This window comes from Chrysochloris asiatica, unplaced genomic scaffold (assembly GCF_000296735.1).
Source record: "Chrysochloris asiatica unplaced genomic scaffold, ChrAsi1.0 scaffold00013, whole genome shotgun sequence".
In the NCBI taxonomy this organism is placed as follows: domain Eukaryota; kingdom Metazoa; phylum Chordata; class Mammalia; order Afrosoricida; family Chrysochloridae; genus Chrysochloris; species Chrysochloris asiatica.
In genome coordinates this window covers 4359012-4386104 of record NW_006408531.1, presented here as the reverse complement: position 1 = coordinate 4386104, position 27093 = coordinate 4359012, and the positions used below count along the sequence as shown (strand labels likewise).

General features: G+C 41.7%; 1 protein-coding gene across 1 annotated transcript; it reads right to left on the bottom strand.

Moving 5' to 3' along the window:
- On the bottom strand, positions 1-27093 carry HIVEP2 (human immunodeficiency virus type I enhancer binding protein 2). The gene is made up of 6 exons (XM_006834613.1): positions 21810-27093; positions 20689-20843; positions 15880-16055; positions 10290-10391; positions 8132-9027; positions 1-924 (listed from the first exon to the last, which is right to left on the bottom strand). Exons 1-6 carry the CDS (start codon positions 26991-26993, stop codon positions 100-102), a joined length of 7338 nt encoding a protein of 2445 aa, XP_006834676.1. The 5' UTR covers positions 26994-27093; the 3' UTR covers positions 1-99.

The following is a 27093-nucleotide window of genomic DNA, read 5'->3' as shown; positions in this document are numbered from 1 at the left end:
TGTAATTTAGGACAGGCATGCTATCAACTTGGTTACCTCTATTTCTAGAAAAACAAAAAATGGGAAAATGTGTAAATGAAAGTCTCCATGCATCCTAGATCAATGTAATTTACTCTTTTCTGATGAAGGTTTATTGCCTTCCTCTGTGCTTGAAGAGAACTCATTGCTGCTCGGAAGGCCCAACTGTTTGTCATCCACACAACTCGTGCTGTAAAACGTGGAATGAGCTAATGCAGTCTGTGATGTACCAAAATTGTCCTTGTCACCATCATGCAGGTCCGGGTGGGTAGCTGAGGTACAAGGCTGACCTGGCTCAGGTCCACTAAAGTGTCTAATACTAGCATGTGCACTTTCCAAGGGTTTTTGTTGGGGATCCTGAATCCGCACTGGCTGGTCTGGCCCAAGCAGAGCAGCCTCTTCTGTGGCAATCCGGAGAGAGGCAATGGCTTTTGTACAAGTCTGGATATTTTCCTCCTGTTCCCTCTCTGTTGCATTTAGGCTGTCTTCTGAAGTGCTCTGTTTCATCAGTAGCAGAGGAGAGGAGGGAGTGCTAGGTGAACCAGATGACTGCAAGACATGCGAAGATCGCTTTTCGTACTGCTTAGAAATAACATAGGGATCCTTAACGAAGGCCTCCCCAGAAGCCCCTTTCTTCTCCTCGGAACCCTCCATTGGCAGAGGCAATGTGGGCGGAGGTTGTAAACCGGAAAGGGCCTGCGGCATGGAGTGAACCATTTGGATCCCACCAACTGGCACCATGGGGATAGGAGCTCGTACTTGTTGCTGAGAGTGGAGTGGAAGATGACTGAAGACATAGTCATTAGGACCCTCAGGGAAAAGGCTGGAGCCGTGATGTTCATAAGCACCTTCTTGGTCTCCATAGAGACTGAAGTAAGGAACCTGAGGTAATCCTCTTCTTAAATTCTGCACAGAGAAACAAAGAGAGTACAGTGTTCACAACCCAGGACTCTTCATTCATTTTTCACTCATCCACCCACTCCTTCATTCATTCAAAACAATTTAAAACTACTTTATTCTTGTATCACTTTTTCATTATTCATGACAGAAGCTATTTGTCTATAATTGTTGTCTATAATCTTCCAATGAATTGGTCAGCCTGTGAAAAGTTCGTTTTTGAATAGCAGTGTGATAAAATTCCGTGTGTTCTCTGCAATGATACATTTCAGTTTTGTTTGTTTCATAAGTTGTTTTTGTTGTTAGGTGACACAGTGATCCTAAGCACAACAGAATGAAACACTGCCTGATCCTGGGCCAAGGGTGAAAGGAAAATAATGGATGATTACCTGAACAAGTTTACACTAATCATAGCTTTGCTAATTCAAACAGAAGCAGCTCCAACTAGACAAAAATGTATCCATGTATGTCAGGCATACAAAGACTCATAGCAGCCCTGTACAGGGTCTTTCTGAGGAGCAGCTGGTAGGTTTGAACTGCTGACCTTTGGTTTGAAATCCAGTGCTTATCCTACAGCATCACACCAGGAGTCCAAAGATTACCATCTGTTTATTTCCTGGAAGATTTTCTATATTTTTATTATGTGTTGATGAATATAATTGGATTGACGAGTCTGAAAATTGGTGTTTTCTTTTCATTTCCTACTGAACTGAATGAATAAGATGGTGGTGGTGACCTACCACTTAGTGACTGCATTATGGAAAACGATGGTTTAAAGGAATAATTTCCTGCGAAAGAAACATGCTGAAGGCCAGTTTCTTTATCAAATCGCAAATAACGCCTATTTAGATCCTGTAGCAATGGCAATTTTTGTAAGGAAACTATGCATCAGGGAAGTAGTTAACAATATTTCAAATACTTGTAAGCAAAGATGACTGTGGTTTGATTTTTCTTTTTATATTATCGTTCCCACTTAAATATCATCTTGCCTATTGAGGAATTAAAAATAACTTAAAATTCTAGGCCAGAAATCCAGATTTCATAGTGTTATTCTTAAAAACGTAGTACTAATTTTCTAGACTTGTTTGCATAACTAGCCAGAACTTAGAAATACACTGTAAGTTTATGACATTTTAAGGACTGAAATTCATTCTCTTAATAGATAGGCATGTAAAGAAAACATGGATTTTTTAAAAAAAATTTTTTTAGAATTTAAAATATGATATTAATAAACCTATCAAGGATGGTAGCAGTCCAGGAGAGAGACAGACAAATATTTTACTTCAAGGGCATTTTGGTTCTAAAATTCAAAGTGTGTTCTATAGTATTAATGATGCAGCCAGTTCTATTCAGGTTTTAAAACTGGTTCAGGATCTATAAATGATGCATTATCTTTGTTACCTTGAGCCACACTTGACCTTTATCCTGCTCTGGGCTATACCTTATGCAAGCTAAAAAACAAATGACTTCCCTGGAAGTGGGAGAGAAATTAATATAATCACAAGGAGTTCATAAGCTAGGAAAGACCAGGCAGAATTTTATGATACTAGAGAGACCATTTAAATGCCACAAAAGAGCCCTGTTGTGTTCCCTCGATTTAGAAAAAGTGATGTCCCGTTCATCAAACACCAGCTGAAATGGGAAAAATAAAATTCATGCACTAATAATCTTTGAAGATAATCAAATTTATGATTTTCATTAGTTATCAATGCCTCAACATTTTAAATAAAATGTGCTTTGGTTGTTTTTCCATTTCGATTTTGGTGGTTATCCAATGATGTCCCATCACATACACCTAATCAGAATGGTCATCCTTGAGGTTGGAACCAAGTGAATGAAGCAACATCAGGCCATGGGGAAAGATGCTTCAGTACATGAAATTACTTAAGATCCTTCACTCATGACTAGAAATGGAGTGATGAATTAAACTTCTAAAACTAAATTGTTGTTGTTAAGTGCCATCGAGTCAGTCCGACTCATAGTGACCTCGTATAGGGTTTTTGAGCCTTTAAATCTTCACGGGAGCAGGAAGCCTCATCTTTCTCCTGTGGAGTTGCTGTCAGGCTCAAGCTGTGGACCTTGTGGATCACAGTCCAGTGCTTGTTGTATGGAGCCACCGCGTTCCCTAAAACTAGGATGTATTAACTAAATTCTAAATTCCATTAAATTTTATTTGTGTTAAGAATAAAAGTTTCACATTCAGATCTCTACTGATCAGTAATCAAATTACAGCCGCAGAGCTAAATGGACATGTAGAATCTACCATTTACCATGTCTACTGATTCAAATACCTTCCCCACATTCTCTCTTCTCCCTTTCACCCCTTCTATACTCTGTAAACACAATCTCAATACTTCTTGACTTTGGTGTTTACTCCTTTTGTAATCCTATTCTGTTTCCTAATTTTGATTTTATCATAATGTGGTAGACAAACTCTCATCATACATAAAACTCAGTAAGAAAAATCATGATACTGAAATGTGAATAATGATTTCAGTGTGGATTGTGTTAAATACATATGTCTACATATAGCTGTAGCTATGCAATTGTTCGTGGCTGCCATTGAGATGTACCCCAGGTACAATGGAATGTAGCACTGCCAGCCCTGCATCAGAACCATAATTCTGATTTTCACTGACTGATTTTCAGAAATACATCTCCAGATTTTTCTTCCTGGTCTAAATCTGAAAGCTCAACTGAAACTTGTCCAGAATCAGAGGAACATGCCATCCTCTGCTGACACACAGGTGGTGGCTGTATATGAGGTACATTGGGTCCAGAACTCCTGCATTTGGCCTTCTATGTACAAGTATAGCTGTAGCCATCTGTCCCAGGTATCAGATAGAATAGCCACTCATCTTTGGAACCGTGTGTCAATAGCATTCTTTGAGGAGCAAACACTGGGAAGAAGCTAGGAGTTTGGTGGGTTGGGTGCATGGGTGGGGTTAATTTAAAAGGGAAAAGGGAAAGGAAACAGAACTCATCTGTGACTGATGCAGACTTAGTCATAGATTGGAGCTTCTGGGACGACCACAGCCTCAGCTTGAAAGTGGAGTCCCATCCTGAAGGTGCTAACGGCAGGGGATGGTTGGCTTACCATCCTCCTCACAGCTGAAAGTCAAGTTCTGTCAGGGAGGCAAATTTGCATGGCTCACCCTGCCACAAAGATTAAGACCCAGGAGCTTAATTTGTTTTGCCCAAGTTAGTTTGATCTACCTAAGATCACTCAGATAGCAAGGGAGGGAGCTGAATGTGGATTAGCTCACTGGATCAATGTCCATCTGCACTACCTACTAAGGACTCCTCCCCAGACCTGCTCCCAGGCTATCACTCCAGACTGAGTCAGAAAATGATCATGTTTCCTGATGGACTCTAGCTCCATCCATGTCATTGTCACTGTCCCAGGACCCAAGTCAATGTTAAGCAAAGAGTCAAAGTGCTGCTAATAAAATTTCTAGCAGAAAAGGATTCGTTTTCTTTTTTGTGTGTTAATATATCCACTTAATGTTCTCTTAAATCACTGGTATAGCTGTATCAATATTTCCATTTAATATTTCAGAGAAGATGAAGTCACCATCTAATATAACAATCAGGAGAAATCCTTGTCATAGCATTGCCAACTTGAGTTTACATCGGGCAATGAAAATCTTGCTTACACACAGAAAAGCATAAATCTTTCTCTGGCCCTCAGAATGTTCTGATAAAGCATCAAATGGTGAGTGTTTGGAACCAGTAGTTCCTGTTTCATGGATGATTACAGACAAAGTTCCTTATTTCATGTGAGCAAATCTGCAGGCTGCAGAGTCTCTAAAGAGAATGAAGCCTCAGAATAGACCAAAAAGTCAGAGTATGCTCAAGAAAATGGTCAACTTTGGCAACTATTAAAAATTTAGGTAAAATGGTTAACAACAACAACAACAACAACAACCAATCTCTGCTTCAAACTCAGGGACTACTAAAGTCCATCTCCTTCCAGCAACAACTTTTTGGCATACAAGAGGCTTCCAAAAGTTTGGAGAAAATGGAATTTAAAGATTTTTTAATGAACTTTTTGAAACCCTCTTGTGTATCCAAAAAGCAGATGAACTCCCTAGTTCACCCCTTCCTCTGCTCAAGCTCACTGTCCACTGATATTTTCATTGTTGTTGTTGTTGTTGTTAAGTGCCATCGAATTGGTTCCGATCCATAGCGACCCTGTACAGGGTTTCCGAGGGTGTAAATCTTTACGGGAGTAGAAAGCCTCATCTTTCTCCCGCGGAGCGGCTGGTAGTTTCAAACCGCTGACCGTAAGGTTCGCAACCCAATTCGTAACCACTATGCTACCAGAGCAGTGTATTTATACTGACAGTGGATTTTTCTAGCTGCAATTGACTGAATATGTTCCAATATCTTACAAATACCTTAGTGTCAATACACCTGGTCAATGCTGGAGCAAAAGCTGAAGTGAGGACATGGTGTCACATCATGTCATATGGAGGGCCCTCACTATACCAAAGATAGCACGTCATACCCTAGACATGGTAGCCTGCAACCCAAAGAACATACAACTCTCTATGCTGCAATGACAGACACTGCAAAAAAATGCCTATTTCCACAGTAACAGCACCATGAAGACGAAAGCGGTACCAGGCTTGTGAAAACAGCATGTTGGGGGGGCAGGAGAGTAGAATGCAGCAGGGAGCTCTCTAAAGTTAAAAACAACAACTTAAGCTATTGACGAAGGCTGGTCAAAAGTAGACGGGAGGAAGAGCTCAACTAGAAGAAGAAAGAAGAGGGAAAAAAAGAGTAATCTGATACAATTTGATGAACTTGACCTACACCTATGGATGCAGTAGCTCAAAAGAGGGAACAAATCTTTACAGCAAGAACCATTCCCACCCCCTCCACACACAGAGTAGACAGGGATGGGTAACTTGGACACTGGCTACCCAAAATGGGGGGGGAGGGTAGCTACAAAGGCAAGAAGTGATTGGCTTATAAGCTTTCAAGAGGGAACCTAGATCCAGAGGGCGTGGAGGAAGGCAGAATCTCCAGTGAGTAGTATCCAATCTGTCTAGGCAGGGCTGATAAAAGGAAATGAGCATAGGTCTTTTGTGATACAATACTGAATAATTGTTATCAGGACTAATTGTGAGGGTTGGAAATGTAAAGGTATATGTTTTGTAGCAAGGAGGGGAGTGATTAACTTCACATCTAGGAGTGGAGGTCCCTGGGACCATGAAGAGAGAAGACTGGAGAGTGGGACCCTACCCAGAGAAGCAGTGGTGCCTGAGATGGAGGCAGAGACGATGACGTGGAGAGATGGAGCAGCTGAGAACTTTAGACCCAGAGAGGGAGAGGGGCTGTGTGCTGACGACCGGGGGTGGGGGGGCAGGCTTGTAGGATATACCCTTTGGTTGGTTGATGATGCATGGAGTGGATTGTAACCATGGCAATGAAACGATATACGATAGGATGAATGTAAACCTAATGTTCTCCCATGTAAACTATCACATAATTCACAAAACATTAAAAAAACAAAAATGTCGATGAGAGGAAGAGCTCAATTAGAAGAAGAAAGAAGAGGAAAAAAAGAGTAATCTGATACAATTTGATGAACTTGACCTACACCTATGGATGCAGTAGCTCAAAAGAGGGAACAAATCTTTACAGCAAGGATCATTACCTCCCCCTCCATACACAGAGTAGGCAGGGATGGACAACTTGAACATTGGCTTCCCAAAGTGGGGGTTTGGGGGCTGGGGCGTGCTACAAAGGCAAGAAATGACTGGCTTACAAGCTTTCAAGAGGGAACCTAGATACAAAGGGCATGGAGGAAGGTAGAATCTGCACTGTGGAGTATTCAAGGTGGGGCTGATTAAAGGAAATGCGGATAGGTGTCTTGTAATACAATAGTGAATATTTGTTATCAGGACTGATTGTGAGGGTTGGAAATGTAAAGGTAGATGTTTTGTAGCAAGGAGGGGCGTGATTAACTTTGCAGTCTAGGAACGACGGTCCCTGAGACCATCAAGGGAGAAGAGCAGAGAGCGGGACTCTACCCAGAGAAGCAGTTTCACCAGAGATGGAGGTAGAGACGATGACGTGGAGAGATGGAGCGGCTGGGGACTTCAGACCCAGAGAGGGAGAGGAGCTGTGTGCTGAGGACCAGGGGGCAGGCTTGCAGGGTTGATTGGTGATGCACGGAGGGGATTGTAATCATGGCAATGAAATGATATACAATGGGATGAATGTAAAACTAATGTTCTCCCATGTAAACTATCATATAATTTACAATAAAACATTAAAAATATAATAATAAAAGTAGATGGGAGGAAGAAACATGGCACTAGGGCTGGGAACTTGGAATCATCAGTTCATCCCTTGGCTGCAGAGGATAGTTTTGATGTACAGGAGGGAAATCCAGGGAAAGAGTACGACAAAGAAATCAAGAGATCCAGTTAAAGGGAAACAATTAAACATTTTTAAAATTCTAATCAAATTACAAGAGACATCAGTGTCTACTGGGCCATGGAGAGAGGCAGAGACCGAGTGTATTTCCAGGGAGGCACATTAAACATACAATTCACACTTATTCCATGATGGCTACCATTAAGTTGTCATGAAGTCATGATCATACAAATCCCCTTTGCTCTCCTGGCTTCTCTTCCTTTAGACCCACGCTCTCATTTTGCTGTTCACTCAGCAAGTTCTCTGAGGAGTAGGAAGTGGTAGGAATGACAAGAAATAACAGATATGTTTATGCCTTTGATCTACAAGCACAATCAGTTCCTCACTAGTTTCATACATCCACTCACTGTGGGAAAGGAAATAGTTTATTAGAAAAAAAAAAAAAAATTTCAAGGATAAAGATTGAGTTGGAATCCTTCCCTAGCAAAAAGGTATACAAATGACACCTAAGTGGGCTCTGTGGATATCTGTGCATTCCTATAATTCCAAAGGCTTCACTGTTTTAATTATGGGAAGGTTTCCGTTCATGTCTATAATTAGTTTGGCTTAAAAAGGCATTTATGAAGGCCTCACCTGTTACTGAGCTCTGATGTAATACCACACTTGGGGCAAAACCACAGCCTGTTCAACTCAAAAGCTTGTGATAAACATGTCTTTCTGCTAATCTCTGCAACCAATTTTACCCCTGGCCATGAGAAATACCCATGTTGTAATAAATGCCACACTTTGACATCTATATTTAAAAGAGAAAGCTGTTTATACTTACAGGAGGCCCCAATACAATTGGCTCTGTTTGCAAATACTGTCCCACAGATAATGGTGCGTTATGGTATAAAGCCCTTCTGGGTGATGGTGCTCTGATGGTGGTCATGTATCTTCTCTCTCTTCTGGGGGAGAGGTCTCTTCTCGCACCGATATCTTTCCCAGGTGACAGTGGCCTCCTTGGGGACAAATGTCTTCTTGGGGAAACATCTCTTTGTGACATCTCTCTTCTTAATGCAGCTTCTTTTCTTGGTGAAAGATGCCTCATGGGTGACAGATCTCTCCTGGGTGACAAATGTCTTCTGGGTGATAAATCTCCTTTGGGTATCAGATACCTCTTTGGTGAGTTATCTTGACAAGGTGAAGAATCATATCCTGGTGAGGAATGACGGCTTGAGGGCGAGAAGTCCCTTGGCGAGGAGCTTGGCTCTGAAGACAGCACATACTCTTCTTCCATACAGCTAGGTATGTCTAACCTGTCTTTGTCTGGTTCCGAGTCTGTACTTTTGCTCTGGAATAACCTCTGATATTCTGTCATCTGGGTATCTTCACACGAGTCACTTGGTGTCATAAGCTGAGTAACCTGAATACTTGGCAAAGTAACCAAATAACTAATCAATGAGGAATGTCCCAAGGAACCATCTGAAGGAACCCCATGGGGCACAGCGCCAACATTCACAGGCAAGGAGGAGAACCTAGGAGGCTGGGGACTGGTGCTTCTTGATCTTGTTTTGGGTGTCAAATCTCCCTGGTCATCAAAGTCATCATCATCTTCATCATCATCATCATTGTCATCCCCATCCTCGCCATCTGATTCCTCAGCATCTGAAAACTGATGATCGGTCGAAATGCTGGACATGCTGTTCTTCTCAGTTGCTTTGTGCAAATCTTCCATATTTTCTGAAATGGTGGAATATGGATAGTGAAGATTAGATCCAAACATCATGGTTAGGAGCTAATTAATCCCCATTTTTTTGTCCCAAAGACGTTCTCAGTTCTCCAGCTCCAACTAATAGTTCTGTCTCTGGGTTCCTACCATACTCATTGGCAATAGTCTGTCTGCATGACTGTCTTTCTATGGACTTATCTGGTATCATCTTTAACCTACTATAAAACTCCTTTATATGACTTTATATCTCATCCCTACTCATAGAAAATCCTTAAGAAATGGATAAAGCTGATGTTGTTCACGAAGATGGTAGAGGAAAAAGATAAGCAACAACCTGTCTTTAAAGCTACAAGTACAGATGTAGACACAAAAACCAAACCCAACCCTGTATAACAGACTAGGACTGTTCTGTAGGGCTTACACGGCTTCTGAAGTTTTGAACCACCAACCTTACAGTTAGCAGTCCAGTGTTTATCCTACAGCACTTCACCAAGACTCCTTTAGGTTAACAGTCTAGTGCAAATTGTGCCATCCAAGGACTTAAGCTACACATGCTGTTATTAAGTGCCTTCGAGTCAGTTCTGACTCATAGCAACCCTGTCTACGGTTTCTGAAGAGCGACTGTTTGATTTGAACCACTGTCCTGGTGGTGCAGTGCATTATTCTGTAGCACCACACCAGAACTATATATAAGTAGTGTTTATCAGATCAGATTGAGCTCAATTTTCTATTGCTGTCTATGATAGATTTTTTTTTCTTAGTAGGTTTCACTTTAATATGAATAATAGTGTATTAAAATATTATTATTTTTTTTAATTTCCAAAATAATGTCATAACATTTAAATCACCAGCACAATACCAATGGAATTAGATTTACTTCATGGTTCTAGATGAAAGTATTCCCATAACAAGGCCACTTCCCCCTCAATCGTAACTCAAATAGATTTCAATGTGTCAGATTTCTTTTCTATACTTGTTACTGCTGTTGAGTCCGTACCAACTCATAGCAACCTTGTATAGGTTTCTGAGGCTATAAATCTTTGCAGGAGCAGAAAGCTTAATCTTTCTCTCGAGTAGAGGTTGGTGGACTCAAACCACCGACCTTGAGCTTTGCAGCCCTGTGCTTATCCTACAGAGCCATTTCACTGCCATGTCCATACTGTGTATTTAGTAAAATCAAAGCTCATCAGTTTTGAGAAAAAGTCCTTGTCACCTTAGCTCCAGAGCTTCTGAGCGCTCAGTGAAGAGGCCTGCCACCTCAGCTCTGACATACCTGCTTCCTCCGTTTCTGTGTCATCCACAGATGTCATTGAGACTCCCAACTCCAAGCATTTTTTCATGTGTGCTTTAGATTTCATATGCTTCGTTAGGTTCCCTAGCAACATAGCCAAAGAAAAGAGAGAGAGAAAAAAACTGGTCACCAAAATGTGATCATTCCAAAATTCAATGCTAAAATAGCTTATCTAATATAACACAATTTCCCACCCCCCCTAAAATTATCCTTCTTCAAACTTAAAAGGAACAATCTGGTTTCTAAAGATATAAACTCCTGTGAGCTTCTGCCCAACCTTAGGTTTCCTTTATTCTAGAACACATGTGGAAGATGAGGGTCACATCTTTTTGGGTGCAGGCCCTTTTGCCTGAAAAGGGACCATTTAATATCTTTGTTTGGCCTGAGTAAGGCAGCCTTCTGACTCTTTGTATAAACAGAGAGCCAGGTCACATACCTCAAAGACACTTCACAATGGAATATTCCCATTAGCATACCCTCTCAGCCCAGACCTTAAAGCAGCAATTAGATATAGATCAACACCCGTGGGTCGTCACTCGTCTGAAGAAAAAAATGTGTAAACTAGTGGGAAATGTCAAATGAATTCAATTGGATTCAAAGATTTTTGCAGATACTCTGTTAGCTACCTATGTTGTTGTTTTAAGTGCTGTCAAGTCAATTCTGACCCATAGCAACCTTGTAGAGGTTTCCAAGGGGTAGCTGGTGAGTTTGAACCCCTGACCACATAGTTCAAAGTGACTCTGCAGTCCAGCGCATTAACCCACAGTACCAACCAAGACTCCTATTGTTATTGTGTTGTTGTGAAGTGCCATCGAGTTGGTTGCAACTAGGACCTATGCAACAGGGTGCCATAGGACCCTGTATCAGGTTTCTAAGGAGCTGCTGCTAAGCTTGAACCGCCGACCTTGCAGTTCAAATGGCTTTGCAATCTGGCGCACTAACCCACAGCGCCATAACAGGACTCCACACATATAAATATATATATATATATTTCTACAGATTTGCATAATATGACATTAAAATTCTGACACTAATTCAATAACCTTGGACCTAGGATTTACAAAGTTATATGTTATTGTGTGACATAGCACTTATCAAAAGAGATCCAAGAACCAATTCTACCATTAACCCTTTCCATCCTCTCCAATGGAAAAGGTCATGTTCTTATTTGTGCCCTTTGATAGTGCTTTTGCAATGCATCAACAAATGTTTTAATATTTAAAAGTTGGCTCACTCAAATCTGAGTGGAAATTCTTAAGTCTGCTCAACTGATTAGATACCTTATGTTGTTGTTGTGAAGTGCTGTAGAGTCGATTCTGACCCATAGTGACCCTGTACAGGGTTTCCAACGAGCAGCTGATGAGCTTGAACCATCAACCTTGCAGTTCAAATGACTTTGCAGTCTGACGCATTAGCCCACAGCGCCACACCAGAACTCCTTGTTGTCTTATGTTGTTGTTGTTGTTAAGTGCCGTCGAGTCGGTTCCCACCCATAGGGGCTCTGAACAGGGTTTCCGAGGCTGTAAATCTTTACAGGAGCAGAAAGCCTCTGCTAACCGTGCAGTTTGCAGCCCAATTTGTAACCACTACGCTACCAGAGCTCCTTTCGTTCTCTTATGTTGTTGTTGTTAAGTGCCATCGAGTCGGGTCCGACCCATAGCGACCCTGTACAGGGTTTTCGAGGGTGTAAATCTTTACGGGAGTAGAAAGCCTCATCTTTCTCCCGCGGAGCGGCTGGTAGTTTCGAACTGCTGACCTTAAGGTTCGCAGCCCGATTCGTAACCACTACACTACCAGAGCTCCTTTTCGTTCTCTTATAGGGGTGCTTAATTTAGCATTGCTGTTGCTGTTGCTAAGTATTGTTGAGTTGGTTCTGACTGACAGAGAACCTGCATAGGGTTTCCAGCGATTGACTGGTGAGTTTGAACTGCTGACCTTGTGGTTCAAACTCACCAGGTGATCCCATGCTTTATTCCTCAGGACCACATTCGGACTTCTAGTTTAGCATTATGAACCACACTTCTAAATTGGGGCGTTGTTTGTTTTTGTCCTTAGTTTTTACTTTTATTTCTTACTTAATGTGCTGTTTATTCCTTATATACCTATGAATTGTACGTACTAGCTTGATATCCAAAAAGAAAAGGCAAACCCAGTGCCACTGGGTCAATTCTTACTCATCGCAACCTTACAGGGTAAAGTGCAGCGCTCCACAGAGTTCCCAAGGCCGGAACTCTTTATGGAAGCAGACTGCCCACAGTTTCCCTCCCCCACATCCGCAGGGTACAACTGGTGGGCTTAAACCTCTCAGTTAGCAGTCCTACACTTAACCCACTTCTTGATAACACCAAATGTAGAATAGCTCCAGGCTCTCCATGTCGTTATTTTTCAAAGAATTGTATCCATATATTTGTTAACGAGATAAAACATTTTTATGGGCACATCCTCAAGAATTTAAAAATCTATAAATTAGTGAAACCAGTTAACTAGTTAACAGTGCTGACTCATGGTGATCACATAGGTGAGAGAGCAGAATCGTGCGTCATAGGATTTCTAGTGGCAGATTCTTCTTCTGAGGTACCTCTGGGTGAACACAACCCTCCAACTTTACGGTTGGCAGTTGAGTATGCTAATCATTTGAAAAATCCAAGGACCCCTACACTATGAAGTATGCAAAGGATCTGAAGGATCTAAGCACTGGACTATGAACCAGCTCAGCAGTTTGAGCTTACCAGCCACTCCTCAAGAGAAAGATGAGACTTACTGCTCCCACAAAGATTTATAGCTTTGGAAATCCTGTTGTTGCTATGTGCCATCAAGTCAGTTAGGATTCATAGTGACCTTATGCACAACAGAACAAAACACGGTCCAGTCAGTCACCATCCTCATACGTGCTACTACGTTTGAACCCATTGCTGCCGCCACTGCGTCAAACCATCTTGTTGAGGTCTTCCTCTTTTTCAATGACCCTCTACTTTACAAAACATGATGTGCTTCTCCAGGAACTGCTCCCTGCTTATGACACGTCCAAAGTATGAGAGACCAAGTCCCACCATCCTGGCTTCTAAGGAGCATCCCAATTGTACTTCTTCCAAGAGAGATGTGTTTGTTCTTTTGGCAGTCAACAAGATTTTCTATATTCTTCTCTAACATCATAATTCAAATGCATCACGTCTTCTCCAGTCATGCTTATGTACTGTTCAACTCTCACAAGCATATGTTGTTGTTGTTGCTGCGTTCCCTCGATATTCCAACTCATATCAACCCTATGCACAACAGAACAAAACACTGCCTGGTCGCACGCCATCCTCACCATTGTGGTTACACTTGAGCCCATTGCTGCTGCCACTGCATATGAGGTGAATGAAAATATCACAGCTTGGTCAGGCACACCTTAGCCTTCAAACTGGTATCTTTACTCTTTAATACTTTACAGAGGTCTTGTGCAGCAGATTTGCCTAATGCAATACGTGCTATGAGTCAGAACCAACTCAGAACACTTAACAACAATCACCACCTATAAATTAATAGAAATGATCGGTCTGCAAGGATAGTAAGCTGCATTATGCGTATACGTGTTTATGCTAGGTGTTGGGGTAATTGATTACACAATCATAATGTGTGTAGTCAGGCTTTGAGCTTTCATCTGTAAAGTATATGTGTGATTGAAAATACTAATCTAAAGAAATTCCATATAATTCCATTCTGGCTTTGATTCTTTAAAGTCATGTGCTTCTGGAGGGCTTGGGAAGAGGGCCGTGGAAAAAGGCAGCAAAGGGAAAAGAGGTTAAAGTGGTACAGGAAAGAGGTTAGTTAGTCTAATACATGCAGCATTCTCCACCAGAGCTTCAGATCACGTGGATTTGGACAACAGGCTTCTCAGCTGGAACTGAGAACTGGGAGGATTTCCCAATACACTTTGCTCATTTTAAGATTCTGAGATATCTGCACATTTCCAAAGGGTGACAAGGAAACTCCAATAATGACTAAGAGTCAATTAATTCCTGCTAGAACTCTAGGACACTGGTTAAGAGCCAAATTTAATCTGATTTTTTTTTAAAAAATCTAAAAATGTACCATTTCTTGTTCACCCTGGTTTATCTCAGAGCTCTACCTACAGCCAACTCTATGCCCAGTGCTTAGATATCATTTGTAATTCCTGATGAACTTGTAGTGCTTCCAGAAAACCAGAGTTCACGTTTTCTTATCTCCCAGGGAAGATCACTGTAAAATTCCATATAGAAGACTTGATTGTTGCAAGATGGATAGCATTAAAAATAGCTTACACTTATTTCTTTTGTAATGCAAAAGAACATCACCTCTACCACCACTTCATTGGGCATGAAAGAGGTGTGTCTTAATACAGACAACTTTTTAATGAAAAAGAATCGGGTATTAGAAATTACATATTTACCCTTTGACAAATTAGTGAAACTGTTTAGGATTTTTGACTAAAGTGTAGGTCTTTGCTTAAGAGAAGATAGTTACACATTTCTCTGTCAAAGGTGACTTTGTTGTTGTTGTTGTTAAGTGCCATCAAGTCGGTTCTGACCGATAAGGACCAGGACCCTGGATAGGGTTTCTGAGGAGCGGCTGGTGAGCTTGAACCGCCAACCTTGCAGTTCAAATGGCTTTACAGTCTAGTTGGTATTTATTTGTTGTAACAGGCATTGATTGGAACAGATTCACTGGTATGCACACTTAAAATGAAAAGACTGGAAGTGATGGGAGATTGATGCAGGGGTGCCTGTAGCATTCATTAGAGCTAACAGAACACATAGTTCAAGCCACCTCCCATCTCTTACTTTTTATATTCTGAGAACAATGGGCTGCTAGACATTTTCATATTTTTATAAAGTGATAGAATGATAACTGAAGCATCCTTATGATTAAAAAATATTTCTATTAATTGATTGTTAGGAACAGATTCTTAAAAAAAAAAAAAAAGATAGAATATCATTCCAAGGCAAGTCTTTATTTTATGAGATTAACAATATGGGCTCAGAGTAAGAAATTGTTTCTGTGCAGATAAATACACGGGAACTGAAGCTATCAAATTTCTATGCATAATTAATGCAGCTGAGGATGGAGTGGCCCACCTGGGAGTCTGTGGATCTCTACATTATTTATGAACTTGAAACTGACCATGGGCACACATTTTCTTCCCAGCTGCTGCCTTGCTTTTCTAATACCACTGCATGCAATGCCTACCTGTATCATTTCAATGCTGGTGCAAATACAAATTAGACTGCATAACATTTCCAACATGAAGTAATAGCGATACAGGCAATTCTTAGCTACTTCCTTTGGAGACAACGGGCCTGGATGCTACTTCCTTTGGAGACAACAGGCCTGGATGTAAGCGTATAGCTCTTAATTAAGTCATAAAAGGAGCCTCATAGTCTCACATACATCCTTTGATCACTTTGATGAGGGAGAAAATACATTTGGTGGAGTCATATTTTCACAAACAAAACCATCTTATTTTCGATGGATGTCAGATCCAGAACAGTCCTCAGACTCTTAAGTAGCCAGGATAAAAGCATCTTTCCTCGGAAAAAGCCCAGCCCCGTACCTTTTGTTTTGAAGGCAAAGTTACATAACTTGCATACATAAGGCCGGACATCAGTATGAGTGCGAATATGTTTTTTGAGCATGCTTGGCTTCTTACAGCGAATCCCACATTCTTCACAAATGTACTTTCCACGTCCACGTCCTCTAACATACACATAGTCCTCATTTGATTTATACCTGTTACAAAGGGAAAGGATACATATGCTTTGAATATATTATGTATGAAACCAAAAGCTAACCATTTGCATGGTAAATTACTATTAGGGTCTCTTACAAACAAATATCCAGCGTTACTTCTATACAGCAAATGCCTGAAAGAGCTAGACAACAGGGATCCAGATTTGGCATTGTGAACAGAACGCCATTCTTTCCACAAATTACATTTGGCTAAGCTTTTTTAAAAAAAATTTTCCCAGAAAAACACGGGGTTCAAAATGGAATTTGCTTGTGGGTACTGCACTGGGCTGCAAAGTTGATTTGAATCACATGGTCGGTGGTTCAAGCTCACCAGTCACTCCTTGGAAAACTAGTTTAGGGTCACAATGGGTTGGAACAGACTCAAAAGGCACTTAACAACAACGACATCGTCAAGTCTAAATATGTAGATTCAGGATCTATATTTTACAATGAGCTTGTATCATCAGTAAGTGGCAGACTCCTACAACTTTTCGCTTTTATTGTAGTCGCCAGTTAAGAGATATCAAAAGACATACGTACACATTCAAATGATCACATTCTTTATTACTACTACATCATCTAAGATGTCAGATCCAGAACTCACACACACACACACACACACACACACACACACACACACACCCCTACATTTGATAAAATAAGTATGACTGACAACAAGTGTCTATTCCATTTTTACAGTCCTGACACATGCGTGCCTCAGAAAACTTCTCACTTACACTTGCAAAGTCGACATATCGACTGTGGTCTAAAGATTTGATCGGTCCTTCCCAGGGCCGTGAATCTGCTTTACAGCGGAGTCTAAATTTGGTCTAGCTTCCTGGAGGTAATGTTACATAATAAAGCTAGAGATTCTATTTTTCAATCAGATTTGCATATCTTTGTGGAAGCATTTCATAGAGAGGTTTGAAAGAATATCTGAGGTCATCTAAAACCCAAACCAAATCTATTGCTACTGAGTTGCTCCTAACTCAGAGTAGTTCTATAGCAGAGTAGAGCTACCCTGACAGGTTATCAAGGCTGTAACTCTTTAGGAAATCCAACTGCTATGTCGCTTCACAGGGAGCTGGGTTAGCAGCTTCTGGGTTAGCAGTCAAAACCCTTAACCACTGCCACCATGATCCCTTTTCTTAGGTCACCTGGTTTAATCAAATAAGCAGGATGAAGAAAGTTTTAGCCATTCATTATGATGCCAAGGGACTAAACTCACCCAGTACTCAATCATCACAGGATCTCTCATAGAGCACAGGAGCATTCGGCAGTCTAGACTAGACTTAGGTGTCTAGTGTCATTGTTGAAAAGATATTCCTTTGGAAGGGCTCTTTTTATTTTAAAAAGTAAACTGACATGCAAAATGTCCTAATTCTCTGTGGATTTATCAAAAGGCATTATATTTGTACTTTCGTTATAATTATTATTATTATTATTTTGCTTTCTCTCTTTATAGTCCAAAAGCATGGCACCATCTCCATTTTTTCCTAGTAAATCTGTCATCAGGAATGAAAGCAAGTTCAGTTTCAATTGTCCAAGTGTTTCAAGAACTAATTCTGCTATGGGTGCTATTTAACCTGAAAATTATCTGCTTCTGTGTCATTATTTATCACGGTGAAAGTTAAGTAGGATAAAAATGATTAATTATCAACTTGGTAGGCCTTTTCCTTCTTTAAAATTTCCTCCTTTCACAAGAAATTTCTAACTTCAATTTTTTTACTCATAACTATTTTGAAGTTTGTATTTTATCTTACATTGTCTTTTATAATAGAGCAGAAAAAAAACTTGAGATACAAAATATCTTTCACCTTTCAATTTTACTATTCTCTCTCCCTAACTAGGTGAAATTGTCTAAAACTATAGAATAAAACAAATGATTTTATATGAATCTAACTTTTCTTCAAGATTATGGCACATCATCATACTTTATGGAGTACATCATCCTAATTTATGGAGTATATACCGCATCTTCAAATATTATCTCTATTTTTAATATCTTAGCTAAGTAATTTTCCTCCAGAATGAAAATACAGTAAAATTATTTATAAAAATATAACTTCATATTAAAGAAATCTATATAAATAAAGTTTTGTTCCATAAAACTCCTAGTGCAGTGCTATAGGATCAGGGCTGGACTGCAAACCACTGGATTGGCAGTTCAAATCCACCAGCTGCTCCTTGGAAACCCTATAGGGTCATTAGGAATTAACAACAGGAGTTCTAGTTGATAGGAGAATGAATGGATTTTGAAGAATAACTAGAATATGTTTAGCTAAATTACTATACCTATAAATGAGATGTTAAATAGAAGACTTCAAAGTAAATAAGTAAGTAAATAAATAAATAAATAAGATGGCCTGTAGTAGCAACCAGCAGAAGAAGATGTGATCATATACTACGTGAAATGAACAGCTGGCCACCACCAGGTTGAAGATGCATCACAGATTAAAAATGATTGTTGTCTGGCCCATAACAGTGCAGGGAATAAAAGGAGGAGGAAATGAAATGTGGCCACAGTCTTGTCGGAGCATCAGAACATAGCCACAAAATGTTCACATACGCTTTATCAAATTGTGTTCTTCCTTAGTGGAGTTAGGCCCCCGAAAGCACATCGTAACTGTGACGGCCTAGTTAATCTAGTGGTACAATGGCAGTGCTATGAAGAAGCTGCTAAATGCAAGAGTGTTGATTCAGTCACAGGGATCTCAGTCTCTGGGGAAAGACAAAAGCTCTATTTCTCTCATTTGTGTTAAAAGTTGAGGGATGACCAAAAATATTCATTAACTCAAGCTTCACAGACTACATACCACTGTGGTTTTTTATGTTGGAAGTAACACGTCTCCAAAGGGAAAAAAATCTGAGGGAACAACTGTAATACTCCAGCTCCAGCATGGTCAAATTATGTGAGAAACAGTCAACATTTTATAGTCAAGCAAGCAACATTCTTTTGTCCTCCAAAGGTAATTGGAATACATTCATGCTCAAGAAAACGTATAAATGATGGCTCTATTAGAGAGATGCTGTTGGCGTTGCTGTTAATTGCCTTGTAGTCAGTTCTGACTCAAAGCGGCCCTGTACAGGCTTTCCAGGGAGCGACTGGTGGGTTTGTATCGCCAACCTTGTGGTCAGCAGTTCAGTGTCTATCCTACAGTGCCACACCAAGACTCTACAATAGAGATAAAATTTGTTGTTGTTAAGTGTCATTGAGTTGGTTCCGACTCATCGCAACCCTGTATATGGTTTCCAAGGAGTGGCTGGTGGTGACTGAACTGCCAACTTTGTAGTTCAAACCGACCTTGTGGTCCAGTGCATTATCCTGCACTGCTACACTATATACTACAAACTATAAAGCTAGTTTGGCCATAATCCTCAAAATGTGGCTAATGTGTTTAAGTGTTTGTTTTGTTTTAGAAAGCATATGTCTGGGTGTCTCCTTCCATGTGGATCGGATTGAAGACACATTTATAGACGCTGTTATGTGCTGTGGAGTCGGTTCCTACTTATAGCAACCCTGTACAGGGTTTCTGAGGCTGTAAATCTTTACGGGAACAGAAAGCCTCATCTTTCTCCCATGAAACAGCTCGTAGTTTCGAACTTCTGATCTCGCAGTTTGCAGCCCGATTCGTAACCACTACGCTACCAGAGCTCCTTACATTTATAGATATTATGTTGTTATTTAGGGCTGTCAAGTCAGTTCTGACTCATAGGGACCCTGTATAGGGTTTCAAAGGAGCAGCTGGTGGGTTTGAACCACCAACATTGTGGTTAGCAGTCCAATGCTTATCCTACAATGCCACACCTGCATAGATACTATTGCTGTTGTTATTTAGTGCTGTTGAGTTGATTCCGCCTCATAGCAATCCTGTATAAAGTTTCCAAGGATCGGCTGGTGAGTTTGAACTGCCGATCTTGTGGTTCGAACTGACTTTGCTGTCCAGTGCTTTAACCCACAGCGTCACACCAGGACTCCATTGATACTATACATATGTGTGATTTTTTTTTTTTTTTTTAAGGTACATAGATAACAAAGCCATTGAACCTGTTACTTGAGTTACAATAAATCTGAACTTGACATTTAGAAAGAAATCCGTAAAGACTAAGGAATTGTTAAGAGCAGAGGACAGCAGAGAGACGTGACAGTTAAATGCAATGTGGTATCCTGGAGCAGAAAGAGGATACTTATGGGGAAATTGGTGGCATGCCAATGAAGTCTAGAGTTCAGGTAATAATCAAAGCAGACAAACAAATAAATTAACGCATTCCATTTCTGTAAGCTTAGCATAAAAATGTCTATTAATAATACAACAAATGGCCATGAAATATTGATAAACAAACATTGAGGACAGCAAGAGTTTACCGATTCCATACTAAATAAGAAGCATGAAACTTTGAGATAGAAGTTGGAACCATCTAGAACAGGGACATTTTCATGAAAAGCAAGCTATAAATGGAAGGACATGACCACATTATCTGTTACCAGCCAGACTTCTGAAATGTGCAGAGAAAAAAAATTCATTTTAACCTTTCAATCACAGTAGGTTAATACTTTTCTCATGCAGATATTCAGGGCTTTTTACTCTAACTTATATCTGGACATTTTACATTTGCACTTAGGTTTCCTTACCCTCCTTCAAAAATCTTGATTCGGATTGGCTCAGTTTGTTTGGATCCGATCTCTTTATCTCCATGATTATCTCCTTTCCCTCTGTCCTTTAACATATTTCCCACTAGTTTCCTCTCTAGTTTGCTGCCAAATAAAAATGATGCATCAGGTTTCATCTGTAGAACAAAAAGAGAGAAACATTTCCCATGCTTTCACTAAGATAAAGAGGACCACTCCCTATTCTTCAACCAGTTCTGAAAATAAACCCAAATTGCATGCTAAAAGCTATATTCTGATTACATAAAATCAGGGACACTTGGTATACAATTAGAAAATGACAATTTCCATAGAATAAACTTCACAATTTCATTTAAAAGATAGCCAGATAGCACTTACTATGGGAGTGCTAATAAACACATAAATGACGTTTTATATCCTGAAGTAACAATGAAAATAATCCATATTGTTTAAGGACATAGTCCCCCAAATTATTTACAGGAAAATGGTCATTGAAATAAGTCATCAAGTATATTTTTAAATCCTCCAGTTGCATCATTAATAATTTAGCATATACTGCCAAGTATCTCTTAGTCATATTTGTATCATTTCGAAAGATAAGGTAAAAGCTGTTCATGTAGGCACGAATCAGTTTAATAACTTGGCAAAGAGTCGGTTTTAAAATATATATATATATATAGTAAATAAATGTGAGAGAAGAGTAACACCAAAGAGAGTAACTCTTTGAAATTCACAAAGCCCAGTTTTAACACCCTTCATGGTTCCTTTCTGATCTGTCTTTTCAGTATCCACCCCTGGTCTACATGCCTATTTCACTATTCCCTGAACCCCTAAAATACAATAATAAAATAAAATCCATTTGCTTGGTGACTAGGACAGGTCAGAAAGACAGAAACCCAAAGGCATGAAGCTCAGTGGTAGAATTTCCTGGCTGCCTCAGGGGCTTCGTAACTATAGGCACACTCAATGGTCTCTTTCACCCAGTGCAAGGGTGCTACTGAAATCCCCCAACTCTGACCTGAAGATTTTATTGGTAGGTAGAATTTATAGGTAGAATCCACCATGGATTCTGTTTGGCAATCAAATCCATGACCCACTATAATTTCTAAAAGAGCATTTGTTACCTGAGCAAACTGTTTCCAAGCACTTGATGATGTCAGCTTGCCAGTTCCAGGTCTATGCATAGCAGCCAGAGTATAAATCTCTGCGGTGATTTTTTGCTTGGATCTCAGAAGAGCCAGCGTGGTCTTGGTGTTCAGTCCCGATGGGTTTGGGTTACAGGAACTAATGCACCATGAAGCGTAGACTGAGGATTTGAAGGTGGCCTGTTGCACATAATTGGGTTTTGTATAATTCAAGAAGCACCAACTCACAGTGGTTGTTGTCCGCAGACTGGGGAACTGAAGAATTTGCTGGAAATCTGCCACGTCCGTGAAAAGAAGAGTTGAGTTTGCCACTTTCCCACTTGGGTCAGATGCCATCTGGACCAGCATACCAACAGGCATCTTCTGGCCCTTGCCTTGACCTTCAGGATGACTGTCCCCTGGTGGCAATGAAGAACTCTGTGGGCTCATACTCATGTCAGATGCTGTCTCATCAATATCTAACTCATCTGATGATTCTCTGCTTTCAGAAGGCCCACTGGACCTCTGCCCTGGAGGCGGGCCCCTGGAGCCAGAAAGCATCTCCCTGCTGGGTGGGAATGGCTCCCTCGAGGGAGTGCCAACAGATGGGTGGTCTTGAGATGAGGAGGGTGATAGTGAGGAGAAGGAAGATGATCTTGACTGTGAGCCATCCTTCGGCTCAGAAGCGCAGCCTTGCCGAACCAACTGTGGCTTCTGTGGGCGAGAGAGATCCTTTTTGATGTCAGAGTTGGTTAGCTCCACAGCACTGAGCTCCTCAACAATCTGTCCGTACATCTTTTCCTCTTTCACCCGTTTCTGCTGCTTTGTTTCCATGAAGAGTTCTAAGCTGCTGGCTGGAGAAAGCATGCGCTTGCTACCTCCAAGGGTGGCGACACTATCAGAGGTAGAAGGTAAACATAACGGGATTGAGGATTCTAAGCCAAGGGGTAAGGTCTGAGGTACTTTCCAAATGGGATATTTTTCCAAGCCTGCATGCTGCCCTAACACCTGCGCAATGTTAAACCCTATTCCTTGCATGGCTGCGCTGGTTACCAGTGTTCTTTGTGTCATATTCTCATCAACTTTGCATATGACAATTGCAGGACTGTTCTGCCCAAGTATCTGAGAAATGCTTGTGTACATGACACTCCCATAGGATGGTACATGAGTCTGGATTCTAACAGGAACCACTGTTCCTGGTAAGGACTGTAAAGGTGCAGCATTTGCCGAGGCAAAATCTTCTTGGAAAAGCTGCTCGGAGGGAGTATCCATTGACTTAGTGCTTGAGTCTGAGGGCAACTTTGGAAGAAGGCTCTTTGAGTGTGGCCCTGATGTTCCTGAATAACATGGGTATGTTTGCTCTTTTGCGTGTGCATAATCAGCAGTTTTCTTTCCAGTGTGCTCTGAAACGTGCTCTAAGGGGTAGGTAGAATGAATTTCTGACTGGAAAGAAGGCTTGCCGTAGCTCTTCTGAGGGTGTGGAGCAAAGGGAGATGGGAAATGGGCCTGCCACCAGGGAGGCTGCTGAGCTGGCAGATGAACCATACAGACAGTGGGATGCTGAAACTGAAACAAAGCATTCTGAAGCGGAGAAAATGGAATCGTCTCTTGATGGGGAAATAAATGTGGCTGTTCACCTAAGTGCTTGCTGCCAATATAAGATGTGGGTTGTATCAAGGGGTTTCTCAAAGAATCCGGACTGTCAATGTGCATGATCTGTTGTTGAGCCAGGTGGAGGGACCCAGTACTCAGTTGGCCACTAGGCCCCACGACCTGCTTTCCAGGGTCATCCGCTTGCAGGGGAGGAAGCAGAGCAGATGGACCGTGGTGCCACACAGACCTGAGGCCTGCGTGCAGTTGCTCCATCTGCTCCTGCTTCACACTCTGATCCAAGCCAGCATCACCCTGGGCAATCTCTGGAGAACCACTGAAGGAAGCCTGCCGAACCAAGAAGCATTTCTTCCTCTCTCGTGATGGTGATAATGTTGAGGCTGACCCCCCTCCCACAGGAGCATGAGACAAGTTTCCATAATCAAATGATTTGCTCCTAATTTCAGGGACTTCCGTGGGGTGAGGGCAAGGCATCTGCTCAGATGAACAACGCCGCATCTCTTTCTGGTGGTGATGACCAGGGACAGACAGAGAGTATGAGCCAGCAGGGACGGTCAGAAACTCAGAATGCTTCCCGAATTCATCCTGCCTCGGAGGTGCCACAAGCTTAATGGTTTCGTCTCTTTCAAAAGACATTGAAAAACTGGAGCAATGGGATAAGTTGCTATCTTGACTGGGGCTTCGAGAGAGGCCGGTTCCTGTGGACTCAAAGCTGGACTCCCCAGAGGAGTGTTCCATATCTGCAAGGCGCAAACGCTTCTTTTTAGGTGGCAACTTTTCAGCCGGGAGCTGGGAAAGGGTCTCACTTCTCTGGGGCCACTGAAATTCCTCCACAGGCTTTTCTGGTTCCTTACTCTGTGCTTCTTTCTCCTTCTCTGGTTTGTCAGGCTCTTCTGTCACACGGATCTCAGGGACTTGAATATTGTGCTGGCGAACCAACCTGGGCTGTGCATGATAGGACTGATGCGGTACCTGCTGAGAAGGGGATGGCTTCCCCCCACTTTCTGCACTGTCCCCCTGTGCAGCCCACTGTGGACTCACTGGGGCTTCTGAAAGCTCACTGTCACAAGTCTCAGAAGGTGAAGAGGCTTTATCTTGTGCAGAAGTCACAAGTTCCGCAGACTCAGATCTTTCAAACGAATTGGGTCGGCTCAGCGAGTTTGTGTGCTGAATCACAGAAATCACATTTCCAGGAGGTTTCCTGCCCCCCAAGTCTGACATCTTGTCTGAGTCAGTGGCTAAGGGTGACTCCTCTGACCCAAGAGATGCACTTCCAGATTGCAGTTGGGGTCGGCATGGGTCAAAGCGTTCCCCGTGACCATGAGCAGGGTTCTCATGTCCAATCATGGCAAATCCACTCCTCACGCCCTCCTGCATCTGCAATTTAGGGTCATACTCTGAAGTCATTAAGCCCATGGGAGTGCTTACAACGCTGCTGCAAATCATGGGGGTGTCTTCCTCGTCTCCTACACTCTTCTCTTTCCGGCGTTTTCTGTTTTCACATGTAGTTCCAAACATGGTTGGCACTCCCTGCAGTGGTACCGATGGATCCATAAAATACTCTCCGCCATGTTTTAAAGAACTTAAGCAGGAAATGTCCCTGTAGCTTTGCTTTGGTGTTTCAGAGTCTTCCCACTTCTTGTAGGGTTTCTGACCTATATCATAGTCATACCCAACCCTATCCCCAGAAAAAAATTTCTTTTCCTTCAGTGATGAACCTGTGATGCCTTTTGACATTCTAACATGATGCTCTACCTCCACATGCCCCTCCTGTACTGACGGCAGCTCAAATGCTGCCTGTCTTCTTAACATACGCTGAGGTGGTATTCCTACAGTCCCTGGATAGAATACATCATCCGAACCAGTCATTCTTTCATCAAATGAGTGACTTCCTCTCAAAGAAGGGGGAATACTTAAATTAGTTGCTGAAGAAGTTGGCATTGAGTTGCTTCTAATAAGGGGTGAAGAGTCTACAGGAGCATCTAAGAGGACTGGGTTGCTGCCTTGGAAATTTGCTGAATAAAATTTTCCTTCATTCCTGACAGATGATACCATCGGCTGGGGTTGTCTGGACTCACTATTGTATTTAGTGGATTTCAGCATGCCCGTTTGACTGGGGTCAATGTCTCCTTTGCCTGGAATCAGTTGTGATACAGGATCTTCAAACATCTTGACATCTAACCTGGTGTTTATGTGAGGTAATGATTCCATCATGCCCTTCCTACCCATTGTGGTGCCCTCCTGACTTGTGGGTGTAACACTGAGTGCATTTCTTGGACTAAGCCGGCAATATTTTCCAAAGATGATTTCTTCATAAGACTTTGCATTTGTATTTGGAGGGCTTATTTGCTGCTCTGCACTTTCTGAGCGAGAAAAGTATCCCGAATCAGTGCTTCCTTTACTATGCGGGCTCAGAAGGTTTACAGATGGCTCAGAATCGTGTCCTTTTTTCTCTGACAGTCTTAGTGCAAGTTTCTGCTTAACCGTGTGAGAGTCATCAGCTTTAGCATTTAAAGATGGATTTGGTAGCATATCAGAGCCAATATACTGAGAACTTTCATTAGGCAATGGAATCCCACTTTTTGGGATAATCAGAATCGGCACCTTTATGGGACCTCCTAAAGACTCTTCCAATGACCCATGATAGCTGCCTCTGCCAGCAATATCCAATGGGATTGGTGGGCAGGGGCTCATTTTCTCAGAAGACTCAACAAATAATGAATTCTCCTCATCTGTGTCTGTACTCTGCTCACCATCTGAATGTATTTCTGCTTCGACATCAATAAAACCAGCCTCTAGGTCCAATTTAGATACCGCTGACTCGGTGAAAGGTACTAACCCAGCCTTAATTGCATGAGCATGGGACTTCCTGTGCTTGTACAAATTGCTTTTTGTCTTGAAAGAGAAACCACAAGGTATACATGGATATGGCCGCTCACCAGTATGGGATCTGATATGCTTTTTCAGTACGCTTGGTTTGGCACATGCCCTACTGCAGTAAGGGCAAATGTATTTGCCGGGCTTTTTGGGTTTGTGCTCTTTCTTGTGAGCATCTTCAGACTGGTCGATACTTTTCTGGGAGTATTGGCTATAAGCAGGGTTCAGACTTGAAATCTTTTTTCTGTGATAGCCACCACTGTGGCCATGTAGAGGAAAAGGAAATAAGTCCTCAGAGGCAACAGATTGCAAATGGCCAGGAAAGAGCCACGGAGGGCCTTCTAGGCTCTGATGGAGCTTGTTGCTGTGCATGACCCCCTGTGGCAAAGAGTGCTGAGGAAAAGGGAGTGAGTGTTGGCAGGAATAAGGATTCGGATGGTGAGGTGGATATTGCTTCTCTGGGACTTGCTGGACCACTTCATTGGGTGATGCCAGTTTCCCAGAACCAAACAGTTGTGCTGATGCTGTGTTTCCGATTTGCTCGGGATCGATTTGTGTTTGCCTCTGTCCTTCTTGACTGCCAAAAGTGCTCATCTTAACAGCCGATGGCTCCTGTCTCCATCTACCTGAAGCTATATCAGAGTCTCCAGACCTTGAGGTAGCTCTTTGTCCTATAGCTGGGTCCCCAGTGTCCATGTTGTTACACAAGGTCTTAAGTGCTAGTTCACATGAAAGCCATGCAGATTCATGCAGTGGATCCAAAGTCGTGCGCTATCAAAGCTTGGTTGCTTCCATG